This window comes from Microtus oregoni, unplaced genomic scaffold (genome assembly GCF_018167655.1).
Source record: "Microtus oregoni isolate MIOR12 unplaced genomic scaffold, Mior012 000001F_ref0000356, whole genome shotgun sequence".
NCBI classification, from domain to species: Eukaryota; Metazoa; Chordata; class Mammalia; order Rodentia; family Cricetidae; genus Microtus; species Microtus oregoni.
In genome coordinates, this window is record NW_024543060.1 from 14,583,551 (window position 1) to 14,599,504 (window position 15,954).

At 46.2% G+C, this 15,954-nt stretch overlaps 1 protein-coding gene across 1 annotated transcript in view; it reads left to right on the forward strand.

Moving 5' to 3' along the window:
• Window positions 1-14,982, forward strand: part of Erich6b (glutamate rich 6B) — a 31,336-nt gene extending 16,354 nt beyond the window's left edge. Inside the window, exons 6-13 of the mRNA XM_041667863.1 lie at window positions 608-682; window positions 5,299-5,438; window positions 6,287-6,348; window positions 8,375-8,532; window positions 11,572-11,657; window positions 11,824-11,976; window positions 13,784-14,012; window positions 14,773-14,982. Coding sequence (XP_041523797.1) covers window positions 608-682; window positions 5,299-5,438; window positions 6,287-6,348; window positions 8,375-8,532; window positions 11,572-11,657; window positions 11,824-11,976; window positions 13,784-14,012; window positions 14,773-14,982 — 1,113 coding nt within the window. The remainder of the gene's footprint in view (window positions 1-607; window positions 683-5,298; window positions 5,439-6,286; window positions 6,349-8,374; window positions 8,533-11,571; window positions 11,658-11,823; window positions 11,977-13,783; window positions 14,013-14,772) is intronic.
• The last annotated feature ends 972 nt before the right edge of the window (window positions 14,983-15,954 follow it).

Here is a 15,954-nt window from a genome sequence, read left to right on the forward strand (position 1 = left end):
ACAGCAAATCTGAGAGAACCAGTGGGAGATAGATACCGTTCTTGGAACGTCTGTGGTAAAACCATTCAGACTAAGTCTTTCTTGAGAAACCACAAGGACCTCTGCAGATAGCCCCTGCCCTCCATCTCTTCTGCTGGCTCCCCGGTCACGTTTCTCGTGCTCCACACCAGGTACCAAGTGCTGTTGCAGATTTTCAATATGTATATACATGCCTCTTCAGTCTCACGACTGGGCAGCCGCTGAGCGGAAGGAGGTGGATAGTACCACCCAGCCCCTAGCCCTTTGCCTGCTCTCCATCTATGTTGTTCAAACATCACTACATCAGACATTTACCAGACACCAGGACCACAGCAGCTCCCTTAAGTCAGCCAATGAAATTACTCATTCCATGCCTATTTTATTATGACCCCCATGGTGCAATGTATCTTATGTAATTCAATGAATTTGCATCCTTGGTGATGCTTGTGGTTCTTTTATTCAAACGAGGGTGAGATAATAAATCTATTTCTTTTCCCTCTTTTTTTATCTCCCTCTTTTCTCTCTGGTTTGGTTTTCCCTCCAAAATTGCTTCCTTTCGACATTTCTTCCCAAACTGAAAGCCTCGGAGACCTTCCCTCAAGGGTCCTTTTGGGATGCTATAATCAATGGGCCTTTCGACAAGCAAGACGCGGAAAACTTTGATGTAAGTAGGAAAAGCTCAACAGTGCCCTCCCTGGGAGGAGACACAGTTGTCATGTGCTCAGGCAGAGCAGGCCACACTTTGCTGCCTTCCAGAGCATTTCTTGGGACAAGTGGGGAGCTCCCATCACAAGCACCTCGCCATCTCTGAGCTTTGCCACCGAGGACATGAAACACAGCCAGACTGACTTGTTTATTGCCTTAGGTAGTCTGATTCAGTCTAGATTTTTGAATATGGGATTTTTGTGCACATGATTTTTAAATATTGAAATGGCAAAAAAGGCTGTGAAATAATTTTTTCAACTCTCTTCCTTCCCTCCCAGAAATAGCTATTATATAGTGTACTCTATGGGCATGTCTGGAAATTTTAATCCATATGAAGTATACTTTATTACAGTAGCATGACTAGCCACTATGAGACCAGAATTACATTCTGTTTCTCACTTTTCCCTTGATAATATATCTTGGAAATCTGTATTTCATTACCTTTTTTTTTTTATTTTTCAAAACAGGGTTTCTCTGTGTAGCACTGACTGTCCTGGAACTTGCTTTGTAGACCAGGCTGGGCTCGAATTCACAGAGATTTGCCTGTCTCTGTCTTAGTGCTGGGATTAAAGGCATGCACTGCTGCCTCCCATCTTCACATATCTTCAACCTTTATTAACTGGTACCCCATCCCCATCAATCATTGGGTACTTTCTGGCATATACACTATATATACATACATATATAGACATATATAGACATATACACCATATATAATGACATATACACTATATATACATACATATATAGAGACATATACACTATATAATGACATATACAATGTGTATATATATATATATATATACAGTTGTGTGTGATAGCCCACACTTGCAACCCCAGCACTGAGGAGACCGAAGTAAGGTAATGAGTTTGGATCAGTCTGGACTACACTATAAAGCCCTGTGACCAAAACAACACAAACAAAACTGGCAAGTTTCCATCCAAATCATTTGTGCCGCTTTGCTTTTCCCAAGAGATGTGAGAGCCCTCCACGAGGGTCATCTCCAGGACCCATCTGGTGGAGTGAAAATGGTGACGTGTTTCTCTTTGCACTTAGATTGCATGATGATGGGGGCTTTTCCCACTCATGGGCCTCGTGTGTCCCTTCTGCGCACCTGGCCGGTGTCTCTCGGCTGTCCTTCCAGTCTGCTGATTGCATCTCTTCCTTCCAGGTTTATAGGAACTTCTTCAATTTATTTCAAGTGTATGGGTGTTTTGTCTGCATGTATGTCTGCATGCCTGATGCTTACAGAGGCCAGACTGAGTGAGATCCACTGGGACTGGAGTTACAGATGGTTGTGAGCCACCATGTGAGTGCTGGGAACCAAACCTAGGTTCTCTGGACCTAGCCAGTGCTCTTAATCACTGAGTCGTCCCTCCAGCCCTGTAGGAACTTTTTAATGCATCGAAGAACCTAGTGCTTTTCTGACATCTGTGTTGTAAAGGTTTTTTTCAGTCTTTGTATTTCAAATTCTTTATGGTATTCCCCATAAAATGGTCATTTTTCATTTTTATATAGTCTCATTGATCAATATTTTCTCTTATGACTACTAGCTATACTTATTAAAAGGTCTTTTCATGCTCAAAAAGTATTTCATAAATCATTTGGGTATTTCCTACTTTTATAAGGAATCTTTTAAAAAGTATAACTGAGATGTATTTGAATATATATTATACATTGTTACATACACACACACACACACACACACACACACACATATATATATATATATTAGGAGATCCAGCCAGAATGCTCTGAAATATTGAGAGTCAATTTTGCATTTTTAAAGTCACTCTTGCAGTTTGTAGATGGCGTGTTGACTGAGTTTTCTGTCCTTCCTGTTCCCGTAGTCGTTAAGCCCATTATTCTTGTTTATGTTAACCGCATGGCTCGGTACCTTATTCAGCGAGGCAGTCACATTTTGCTTCTTCTGTGACTGGGTCACTGCACACTAGGACTTCCTTCTTCCCAGAATTCTCCTGTTCTCCTTGGCCCACCTCTACTTTCTGTCTGGTTGTTCCGCCTATACTTCCTGCCTGGCTACTGGCCAATCAGCATTTATTTAAAATATAATTGACAGAATACAGACCATTGTCCCACACCAATGGTGAATTGCAATGGAGAACCTGAGCACAGGGAGAAAAGCAACTTCACAATTAGTCTAGATGAATAGTAATGATGTCTGGTTGCTTAGGAACATGACAGAGGATGCAGCAATACTCAGTAGACTGGGACAGTAAAGAGGAGAAAAGCAAGCTTGCAGGTTAAAGAGAACACTTCCACTTGACCCACAGTGAGTGCTAAGCACCTGTAGGACATCCAGAGAAAGTCCAGCTAAAGCCAAGGAGAAAGCTCTTGGTTGGAGAGTTTGGTGTGGAATCACTGAATGCCTGTGACTCAGAGGCAGGACCAGGGCACAGACCCCAGACCTCCTGACAGGTGTGGTCTTCGGCAGCTCTATAGCACTGTGAAAAAACACCTGCCATGGGCTACTCAAAAAGTAAGGTTTAGTTTGGCTCACTGTTCTAGAGGCTCACATCCAAGAACATCAGGCCTCTGCCATATCCTGAGCCAGAAGCAAGGCACAGCGGAAGACAAAGGTCATGCAGCCCCTTTAGGAGGTATGCCTCCAGCTGTCTAAGGACCTCTCACTAAGTCTCATATCTTAAAGGTCCCATGATCACCATGGAGCATACAGCCTTAACATGTGGACCTTTCTGCATGCATTCAACTTCCAAAGTGTGGCTCCCAACAATATAACCTGGCAAAATAGGACTTCTCCAAGAACTCGGTAGAAAGCATGTACGGGCAAGTTTAGCCAGTCTAGGAGAAGGAAGCTTTTGAGGGGATTAGACAGAGTGAGCTTGAGTCCTCCTACTGGTATCCCAAGTCCTCAATCCACTTGTCATTTCTAGTTACTATTGCTTGTTTTTTGTTTTTTTTTTTTTTTTACTTCTAAGATACGTGCATGTCCCTACAAGTTTTCCTGGGCAAGCTTTTTTTTTTTTTTAAATTCTAACAACCAGAGATTTACCTAAGAGGGTCTATGGGCATAGGAGACCTCACCTCTGGGGTGCCAAACAAACTTACCATCACAGAGAGAATAAATAGCTTCACCCATGTGATATCACACGCCAGAGTGGAGTAGCACAGCCTAGATAAGACAAGACCCATGAGTGAGCCCATTCGCTTGGGTCCAGTACCTGGGAGATGACAGTGGACACTTAGTAAATAGAACTTGGGACATAAAGTGTGCTGAGAGATCACCGGCAAGGCAAACAGTCATCCCATCCCTAAGGAAGGGCTGTCACCAGGAACATGGAGACAGGGATGCCAGTATCAAGAGCCTTAACCTCAACCTTCTCTGAAGCAATGGTGTGGGCTGTGAAGAAAAGGGATTCAGAGATGTGGACCAGGCAAGCCAGTCCTAAACCATCTCCCTAACCTAGAAATACCATGGACCACAAACCGTATTCTTGTAACGGCCCCACATTGGATGTAACTTTGAAAAGTTATATCAGGTTAGTCACTCACTGTAGGAGGCTAGCACATTAGCAGTACACACTCTATTATCACACATTGACCAATAACGTCCATAACAACCTCGGCTTGGAGATGCTCTGGGCACAGGTATGCCCAGTCCCTACCTGCTCTCCAAAAAGTCCACCTTCATCCCTACCAAAACAGTGTGAGAAAGAAACATTGTGAGGAGTCATCTGTGGGTCAGCCACAGTCAGCGGCACAGCCCTGGGACAGAACGGTCCCTTCTATGAACACACACAGAGTAAGACCACAATGGAAGCCCCTTCGAATGTCACACTACGCCATACACTGGGTGTTGCAAAGCCTTGGCCTTGAGTAAATCAGCCATCCCTGGGAGCTCGGTCACGTGTAGGATGCAGAAAGCCTGCTGCATGCTTCAAACATGGAAGTGGATCCATAACCATCTCCACAGTCAAACCATGATTCTGTGTTCCCAAAAGATTTCTTAGCATGCAGATACTAAACACGCTTCTTCAGGGGTTGGGTGGCGGACAGGAAGAGGGTCTAATAGTAGTGGGAGATTTCTTTATCCTTTTGAATTTTGATGTAGTGATTGTGTGTGTGTGTGTGTGTGTGTGTGTGTGTGTGTGTGTGTATGTGTACCACAACATGTGTGTAGAGGTTGGAGGACAAGTCTTAGGAGTTGGTTCTTGCCTTTCTCTTATTGAAAGAGTTTGTCTTGCTTTTTCTGCTATCATTCTGCAAACTATATGATAGTTATCCCAAGCTTCTGAGTAATTTTACTCTCTTACCATAGGAATGCTGGGATTACAGATGCAGGCCACTACATCTGGTTCTTAACATGGGTTTCAAGAATCAGACTAGGGCTGTCAGGCTTGGGTGGCCACCATCCTGGCCCTGGACGATTTCTTTAAGAGAAGCCTCCTAGCCCTTCGGCAACCTTACACACACAATTGGTATTTCTTAGCAATGTATTAAAATGTCACCTGGCGCAAGAGTCAGGAAAATTATTAGCTGACAAAGCATCAATCTCCACGTCCGGGCTACGTCATCTGGTGATCCTTTTGTAGTCTCTTCCCAGCACCTATCAGTCTGTGTTCAGAGAGATCCTCAGGGAGCTGGCGTCTCAGCACGAGCTGGAACTGGAGGACGAGGATGTGCCCCTGAGCAAACTGCTGGAGGGTGAAAACAGGAAGAAGCTGGGACTCTTGTAAGTAACTGATGAGGGTAGCTGGTCAGTGGGTTCCAGGAAACCAGATGTGGCAAACAGGGGGAAGAGACCTGAACTAGGGTCAGGCTGGAGGCCAGAGTCAGGAAGCAAGCCCAAGCCAGGCACAAGGACATGGGTAACACCCAGGAGTCAGACGCGCACAAGATCTGGTTGCCAGACTCAAAGTTCACAAGGAAGGAAATCATAAGGATGAGGGGCACAAAATAGAAACAAAGGCAAGCAGTGTCTTTGATTTGTACGTTGACACGAGCACAGGTAAAAGGCCTTGATCGATGTGGAAGGTGGTGCCTGGTCTGTCTTTAAAGATAAGTCACACACTGAAATCGTCCTACCAGGACTGTTCTGCAGTCTGTTTGGATGGATGTGGGTGTCATTTCTATTTGGTTGGATCTAGCCACCTGAATGGTTGTATGTGGTTTTTTGTGTTTCAAGGGCTTTTGAATGGCTCTGGTCAGTTTGTGGACGGGCTGTTTATCCAAGCCATGTCCAGATGTAAGCCAAAGGAAAGCAGGCTGCAGGAACTTAACTCATAGCTACCCTGGCATCCGAACCTCTATGCCTGCCTCTGGCCCCAACATGTACCCCACGGGATTCATTTTTGAAAGATCAATTGAAGTCTCAAGCCATGGGGAAAGAACTGAGTAGATTCCAGCTGGACATCCCTTAATATTTGAGATCACTGACCAGAAGGGAATCAGACAGCCCAGGCCTCCGTCTAGCGTTCCCTGATGTAAGACTCCACAGCCTCTAGGCCCGAAGCACCGTGTTCTGTGATACGCCAACACGGATCAAACTTGACTTTTGAAGATTGTTTCCATTCCTTTCAGGCTGAAGAAAAATTTTGAAAAACACAGAGAATCAATTATGTGGATTATAAACAACAGTGAAGGTAAGCACCGTTCTACCGGCCTCCACCCATGTTTGGTCTTTGTTTGCTTACTTGTGAAGGGGCGTGGTTAACCGGTAGTCAGAATTAACCAGACCAGCTCAAAAACAAGGAATATAATTTTTAATAATTGGGATAAAGGGAAACTCACATGACCAGGGTCCAGCGAGAATCACGCGCAGTGGAGAAAAAGACAAAACAAGCGTCGGAGCCGGGCGGTGGTGGCGCACGCCTTTAATCCCAGCACTCGGGAGGCAGAGGCAGGCGGATCTCTGTGAGTTCGAGGCCAGCCTGGTCTACAAGAGCTAGTTCCAGGACAGGAACCAAAAGCTACGGAGAAACCCTGCTTGGGGGGGGGGGGGGGAAGCAGTGTAGGGCACTTAATCCCCAGGTGCTTCTTCCTTCTTCCTTTGCCCCAGGCAGCCACACCCTAGCCAAATGTGATTGGCTGAGCTTCCCCATCATACTTGCTTGCCCTCTGCTAGGTCTCTCCACTGTAAGACTATTCAGGACTGCCACGCCACGCCCCCCCCCCCACCGGGAATGATGCCACCCCTAATGGCTTGTTTCTGCCTAGATCAATTAACAATTAAGACATTTCCCACAACCAGGACTGACCCACAGACCTGCCACAGGCCAACCTGATCTAGATAATTCCTAATTAAAACTCTCTTTCCTGTGTAGTCCTGGGTTGTGTCGAGTTGACAGTTAGAACCAACCAGCACAACTCCTAATCTGAAAAGAAAACAATGAGGTTGGACTCACCGTAATGTGCCACCATTGTGCCTACACCCTGCTGCTCTGGACACCTGAAGCCTAAAATGTCTGAGCAGCCTACACAGAGAAGCAATGGTTTTAATGGGAGAGTGGCTTCCCCTTCATGGTCCTGATCTAGCCAGTCACAAGGAAACCTCCAGGCACCTTGGAGATGCTGTCCACTTGCTTCCTCTGCCTGCCCTATTGTCCCGTCTTACTGATACATTACCCCACGTTTCTGAATGCTCTAATTTCCAAGCTAAGGTTGAGTTAACACACCATCACACAGGGAGCCACTTCAAGAAGAGCTGTGTGCTTGTTATAAAGCCCTGCTGGCATTGTCTTGAAATTCTTAGTCATTTCAGAACAAGGGTCTTTGGGTTTTTATTTTGCATAGAACGATCCATTCCAATGAAAAGTCAGGCGGTAGCCAGGTGGTGGTGGTGCACACCTTTAATCCCAGCACTCAGGAGGCAGGGGCGGGTGGATCTCTGAGTTCGAGGCCAGTGTTGTCTGTAGAGTGAGTTCCAGGCCAGCCAGTGCCACATGGAGAAACCCTGTCTCAAAAACAAAACAAAAAGGAGAAGGAAGGAGAAGAATAAGAACAAAAACAAAAATAGGAAGGAGGCGGCACATGAGAATATGATACAGCTTTACAACTTAAATTATAAACCATCAAAATGCAAAACTCTTGGTTTTCATGTGTCACTGGGGCTTACGTGTAGTAAGTAGGTCCTGGGTTCAAACCTTAGCACTGCACAAACTGGGAACTAAATGAAGCTTGTATCTGTAATTCTAGCCCTCCAGAGGTGGGGGGGGGGGGATCAGGAGGTCAATGCCAGTCTGAGCTGCATGAGCTCCTATTTCAGTAAATGAATAAATAATTTAAAACTAGATGCAATTGAAGTGAAGATAATCACAGAGTCCCAGTCATCAGACTGCAAAAGAAGAGCTTCCTCCTATATCTTAAACAACACGTTAACAGACATTCACATCAAAATAACATGTTCAAAGTACATTTCCTTCTTTTGGTAAAGTGAACCCTCGAGGCAGCCCATGTATTTATCCAGCAGCCATGAGAAGTGCAGCACCCACTGTTGTATAGCAAGCACACAGCTTCACCCCTGCAGCCTCAAGGCCGTGCTGGCTGCTCCACCTCTGCCCGCAGCACCTTGATAGCTGGTTCATAGCTCGGTTCCTCGTCCCCCACTAACACCGTGCCTGATGCCGTCACCCGACCGTAAGCCCCAGTCATGCCCTCTCTGAACAGGAGATCAGAAGATGGACGAGGAGAGCACCACTACCATCACGTACCTCGTATCAGCTCTGCAACAGCCCCAGAAGCCAGAGGCAGAAGAAGTCAGAAGGAGTGTTTCTACTATCAAGAAGACGTTAAAGCTAGACGCAGAATGGATACAGGCAAAGATGAAGGTAAGCATGGCGACGAATAGGTGTGTTCACTGTGAACAGGTTTTTTTGTTTTGTTCCCAGGTCTGGTGAGGCACGTGCATCATCAGAGAGCTGTCAGGGCCAATATCTAAAGTGTACACAAACAAGAACAAAAAAACAGCTCTCAATATGTCAAGACCCAGCTGCCCGTGTAGGCTGTTGAGCGTCTTCTCCCTATAAGACAATGAGATTGTAAGGAAATAACCTTTAATAATAAACTATGTAATATAATAGGCAGTTTCTCGGTGATAAATTAGAATCAATACTTTAAAAATCAGTTATGCAGGGAACAGATACATCAAGTGTAGTACATGCATAGAATGGAGCTAGAAGGCTGAGGCAGGAGGATCATGAGTTAGAAGTCAGTCTGGGTTATATATCAAGACCTGACAGAAAGAAAGAAAGGAAGAAAAGAGGGAGGGAGAGGTAAAAGGAAGGAAGGAAGGAAAGAAGGAAGGAAGAGATGGAGGAAGAAAGGAGGAAAAGAGAGAAAGAAGGAGGAAAAGAAAATAGATTAAAAAAATAGAAACATGAGTTGTCAAGCTCCGTCCCCAGTGGCTCGGCTCTGTGCCTTCAGGCCTGTGGTGAGATGTAATGCCACAGGGGAAGGCGTAGGCTGAGAAAGCTTCTAGTGCCTGTGTGCAGGAAGCTAAAAGTCAAGGAAAGGGCCAGGGTCTCAATTTGACCTCCAAGGTCATGAGTCCCAGAACTGCTTCTTCCAGCGAAGTCCACACCACCTCCCAGTAGTACCATCTGCTGGGGACCACACCTTCAATGCACAAGCTTCTTTCTTTTCTATTCTTTTTTTTTCTTTTCTTTTCTTTTGGGGTCTTTCTTTCCTTCTTTCTTTTCTTTGTTTTTGTTTTGTTTTTGTTTTTTTTTCGAGACAGGGTTTCTTCTCTGTAGCTTTGGATCCTGTCCTGGAACTAGCTCTTGTAGACCAGGCTGGCCTCAAACTCATAGATATCTGCCTGCCCCTGCCTCCCGAGTGCTGGGATTAAAGACATGCACCACCACAGCCCAGCTTCAGTGTGCAAGCTTTAGAGTAAGATCTGAACCATAGTAGCTGCTGGTCGCATAGAGCCACTCTCTCCAGGTTACTGAGGCACTGAAGTCAGGACTCATTCAACACTGCAAGCAAGCTGCTTAACAAACAGACATACGTTTCTTGCTCATGTTACATCCATTCCATTTTGAAGCTCTTTGGGTGTTTTTTCTGAGGAGGTGGGTCTCAGAGATCTTGGCCCTTCTATCAGCAGTCTTTATCATACCAGAGTTCTGGTGACTACTTGCCTTGACAGAATTCCCAAAGCTAGAAGCCACATTTAAATTCCATCGAGGAGGACGAGTTGTAACTTATGTGAGTTACATAAACCCTACTTAGCTGCAAGAGAACTGGGCAGGAGACTCCAGCTGGGTATCCAGAATGGAATGCCATGAGTTTGCACTCAGAGTAAAATCAACTAGCGATGTTCACATGATCCTAATGGCTTTGTTTTTGGTGAAGTGGGAGGAAGTGGGAAGGCAGCACTGTCCACCATGGTGTATCTTCCAACCTCCATACATGCCCACAACCTCCAACTCCTGGTCCTCCGCACAGAAGGGACATGCAGACAACCCAACCCAACTTCTGTAAACAGGGGAGAGGGCTCTTCAGCTTACATAGACCATGGTAAGGTTAGAAGTCCCACCAGATTTTGGCTCCTTCACTCCCCCACGCCGGGCCTCACTTCAATAAACATTCTCCAATTAGCTTAATCAACTCACATAGCCTTTCCAAACACCCATGGGATATCTGCAGTGACCCATGGCACACAATAGCCCACTAAACAAACTTCAGCAAACATCATATAAACTAGGTACTCCAATGTATTTTAATTAGTAACATCGGTTTCACCAGATACGCCATATTCATTGCCAAATGTAAGCACACTTACATAACTTCAACGTCAAAGAAGAAATCATATTGGTCCTTGAAAATATTAAGATGAAATAAAGATAAAAATGAGATAGTTTCACTCCTGGGAAACAGGTCCAAACAATATCTGGACCTCATTATTTTAACTGCTCAGAAAATTCAGGAAGAAGTGGGGAGGATCATGAAGAAGAAGGGTAAAAATCCAAATCGCATTCAGATATAAGAAAGAAACTTACAAGGCATAAACAAAGAACTAGAATAAATAAAAAATAAACTGGTGTGGAGAAAAACAAACCTAGTAAAGCAAGCAGGCTTTCTGGCAAGATTGATCCAAGGGAAAAAAATGTTTTTAAGTATAAAAAGAATGAAGACATAAGGACAGAGGAAGTTGAGATTTTTTTTTTTAGCAAGCAAGCTTTGTATGGCAATAAATGCAAAGTTTTACATAAAATGATAATTTCCTAGAAAAATATAATTTACTAAAACTAATTCAAGAGCAAGGTTTTAAAAACTAAAATTTACCAATGTTACGGGTTGAGCTATGTTCCCTTAAAAGGACATGCTAATGCCGTGACCTCCAGTGCCAGAGGATGGCCTCACCCGAAACAGAGCATTCCTGGGGATGCAATCAGTCAAATAAAAATGAAGGCCTAATGGAGTACGGAATGAGTAGATAGGTCCCTACCCACTTACAAGGAACCGTGAAAGGGCACTGGGGAGATGCGTGCCAGAGATGGTGTGATCACCAAACACTCAGGAGGTTCCTCAAAGGTTTGAGAGACCTAACCCTCACCTTCATTTCACACATGTTGCTTGCATGTATGTATGCCAGGTACACGTTTGGTGCCTGTGGGGGTTAAAAGGGGCTGTTGGATCCCCTGGAACCAGAGCTACAATTAGTTGTGAACACCTTGTGTGTTTTCATTCGAACCTGGTCCCTCTGCAAGAGCAGCCAGTGCTCTTGATGGCTAAGCCACCTTTCCAAGCAAGATAGAAGATGAGTGCTCAGAGCAAGAAGATGCAAAAGCTGAGCCTGCTAGTGACCCCACCTCTCTCTGAAGGACAGCTGTCACCTGCCTGCTTTCCTTGTCTCTTCTTCCCAGGTACACCAAGGTGATGGAAAAATAATTACCTACCGCAGTGGGAATATTTTCCATATTCTTTTTCCTAATGGCACGGGCCAAATATAGTATCCACTGGGGAAGAAGGGATGCTCGTGTTGACACTTCAAATGTTCGTGATTCTGGCCTAGCATATATGTTTTGACTGAGAACTGTGTCCTCTTTGGTGCCTAACCTTTCTTTGGGAGAGAGGGCTTGTCCCAAGAGGCTGCTTGTGCCTTAACCAACTCGCAGCTACCCATCAGGGAATCTGGCTCTGCTGATCGCCTGCAAAGGAGTCTCCAAGGTCACATACATTGTTCTGGAAGACTGTGTAGAAAGGAAGATCCGAGGCTTAGTCACCAACTCTGGCCATGCCACCTTCTACAATGAGGACGGGGAGATCTGGTAAGTGTGAGACTTGAGTCGCCACCACTTGGGCCATGTGGAAGCTGTATGGTGGAAGTCTGCTCCCTGTCTCCTAACTTGTGCACGTTGGAAACCTGAGAAGGGGTGTCACGAAGAACTAGTACAGACCCTGCCCTCAGGGAAGATGCCACAGCATCCCCCAGAGTGAAAGAGCCATCCTGGCCTCTATGACCACAAGCCACTGACTTCACCTCTAAACCTCCCAACCTTGTGAGAACTGCCCCCAGAAGGCCCTGGGGTGCACTATTTCAGGAATCTGGGAGTGGGGCTTAGGGACACACACATCATATACAGAATCCAGAGTCAAAAGGCATATTCTAAATATTTCATTAAGATCAAACTTGGTTTTTTGATTTTTTTGAGACAGGGTTTCTCTGTGTAACAGTCCTTGCTGTCCTAGAACTAGCTCTGTGGACCAGGCAGGCCTCGAACTCGCAGAATAAACTTGTTTCTTAAGTCACTAGTTCTGGTAATGGTGGAAGTTTTCCCTTTCCAGTTCAAGGTTACAAGGTCCCCTCAAATTATCCCTCTCAACCTTTCTTGGGTGTTCAGTGCTTCTTGTTCCAGATGAAGTGATTACCATGTGGGAGAAACATATTATCTTGGGTTAACTTATTTTCATCAAAACAAGGTGTCCTTTTATTTCTAAAAGTCTACTCTCATCGATCTGGCCTTGACTTTAAAATGCCATCTCCTGGTTGGTTTCCTTATGATCTGCTCTCCTCTGATGGTCACATGTGTAGAACATGCTGTCTGCAAAGTCAGGTCCTGGATACAGGAAGCTCGGGGCTTTGAGGCAAGAAACACAGTTAACTATCACAAATCTTGTCTGGTGACATGCAGCGGGGTCTCTTAACTCTAAAGTTTTAAGGACAGAAGGTAACTTGAAGGAATCCAGGATATGGTCACTGTAGGTGAAGAAACTTGGACCCAAAAGATGGCAGTCATTTCCCCTGAGTTGTATATAAAATTGAGGCACAAGATCTTAGGCCATTTACGCTTCCTGATGAAAAGGGGGTCTAAAAGGCATCAAATAGCAGCTATAACCCCAAGGTCTGCCAACACCCGAAGGGAGGAGTGAGAGCTGACCCCTATCCTCAAGATTCCACACCGTGGGCCTGGGATCCACAGGGTGGAGAACAGTGCTGCAAAGCTCTCAAGGGATCATGGGAAGCCATGTCTGGATTGAAAGACAGAGCCTGGACTTGGCTGCACAATCCTTGTTGGGACCTCTCTATCCCTCTGTCTTAGTTAGGGTTACCACTGCTGCAATGAAACCCCATGACTAAAAAGCAAGTTTGGAAGTCTTTATTTCACTTATACATCACTGTCCATCAAAGGAAATCAAGACAGGAACCGAAACAGGGCAGGAACCTTGAAGGCAGGAGGTGATGCAGAAGTCATGAAGGGGTGCTGCTTACTGGCTTGCTCCCCATGACTTGCTCACTCCGTGTTCTGATAGAACCCAGGACCACCGATCCACAGGTGGCACCACCTGCAAGGGACTAGGCCCTCCCCTATGAATTGTTAATTAAGAAAACTTCCTACTGGCTTGCCTACAATCAAATCTTACGGAGATATTTTCTCAGTTGAGGGAACCTCTTAGATGACCTATAGCTTGTGTCAAGGTGACATAAAACTAGCCAACACACTCACCAAAACCTTATGGACCCAGGCAGAGAAGGGATAGTGGAAGGATCAGAGGGGACCAGGGACCCTGATACAGGAGGGATGGGTCCCAGGATCCAGCAGTAGACATGACTTCTGACCCATCTCCTTCCCCCAGGTTGAGCCTGAGCAAATTCCTGGGCTACTACTTCCCCGAAGGTCGGCATCAGAAGGTGTGGAACTGGTGGGACCTGAACTTCCACGTGCACGCACCACCTGTGATGTGCATCACGTTGAAACTCAACAAGTATGTCCATATACAAATAAGGAGCCAGGACAAGGTCATCTTCTGCTTCTTTGTCCCCAAAAGGAGGAGGATTTGCATAAACATGGGTACCAGGTTCAAGGTAAAGTCTTTACAGCCCTGACCAGAATTCAGAGAAGGGGAACATGAGAAAGGATCAGGGTGAGGGAAAATGTACCGTTCCCCAAGAGTGCGCTCCTGGTGACCTACTCCTTCAGCTAGACGGCACCTCCTGCCCTTCATCACCCCATCAATAATGTCATCATATCCCACATCCATCAAGGCATTAATCCCCATCTAAAGACGCTGCCACCCACACAGAAGTGTGCTTTAGTAATCTCCAAGGTGATTCTCAGTCCAATCAAGATGACAATCCTGTCTTACTGTTTCTATTGCTGTGACAAAACACCATGACCAAAGCCACACGGGGAGGACAGGGTTTGTTTGACCTACACTTCCACATCACTGCTCATCGCTGAGGGAGGTCAGGGCAGGAACTCAAGCAGGGCACGAAGCTGGAGGCAGAAACTGACACAGAGGCCATTTTCATTCAAACTACTGCAACCACCTATCACCTTCCTCTTCCTCACACTCAGCCTCGTTCACATAGCATGCCAGCACCTCAGCATTGCGCACCAGAGAAAGCAGCACCCCAAATGCTTCCTGTGGAGCAGGCTCATGCCGTCAACACACACTGCTTCACTTGTGCACAGCAGCCCTGTTGGGAAATAAGGCAGCAGGACCGGGGAATGAGATCGGCCCTCGAAGGCAAAGCTCCAGAGACGTTCATTGGACTAAGTCCTGGGTTGGGGCATGGCATCTGGGCAGCACTGACCCTCACCCAGCCTTCTGTGTACCCCCAGTCTATAAAGCTGAAACTGCTTCAAGCCATGAAGAAGAAGGCGGTCCTGGAGACAGAGCCCGGCCCAACATCGTGGAAGATCCAGGCCCTTCTGGGAAAAATAAGCAGGGGTCTGAATTTCCTGAGCCTGTCTGACTTGGAACACTTAATAGAGGTCGTCCAGGATGCACTCAGCAACCTCAGTGCAAGGAAATCTCGAATCTGGCTTTAGGGCAGCCACCAAGTTGTCTAGGGCCTCCACTAGATTCTGTTTACGTCTTTGCGAGAAAGCTTGTAGTTAAGGACCTGTACCAGTTCCTTTGTTGGGGGGGTTAAAAAAAAGGTGGGGGGAGAAGGTAAACAGAATCTGTGGCTGGGCACAGAGAAGACTGAGTGGTCATCCCCCACCTAACCGTTACTCAGAGACACATCATCTCAGTAAGTGGCATTGGTCACCACCTGTCCCCTTGCTCCCGTCCCCGCTGGTCAGAAAATTCTTCTGTGGCCATCAGTACTTGCTTGCATGAAGACATAGACTACTGAGCTCTGTCCTTCATTATCTGTGTGTCTTTGGGCAAGCAGCTCTATTCCTTAGTTTCTCCATCTGTACAATGGGCCCAGCAATGGTTCCTGCTGTGACATAGTGCACAGTATTGAATTCATTCATGCGGGTAGCATCCCAGGATCACTGCAGATACTAGTTAGCTTGGCCCCTCCACCGGTGGGTGTCTCTTAGTTAAGGCCGAGTGCCTGCATTTCCCTTGGTTTACAGGGTCAGCCCCCATCCCCTGTCCTGGGTCTTTTATGTCATGATTCTGACTCCCATTGACCAAGCCTGTGCCATGAGCTGGTTGGACCATGTGGTTCTGTGACACAGGTGGTATTTCTCTTGAAGACTTGGAGGCCAAGAGGGGCACAGTGACTCCCTTTACAGCCTATAAGCTACCTGTCTACTAAGTGATGTCAGCCTTGTAACTACGTGGTTATTTGCACGATTCCCCATCTGAGAGTATCTCCTAACCTCAAGGTTACCCCAGAACACTTCAACCCTTCATCCACTTCGTGGCAGGACCCACACCCATCCCAGTCCATCCTGGGGCCCCCTGGAAGACTGTCCCAGACATCAAGTTGCCGCTGACATTGTGCAAGTCCCACGCCGCTCCTGGCTTTGGCACATTGGGGGAGCAGTGCGGAACACTGTTAT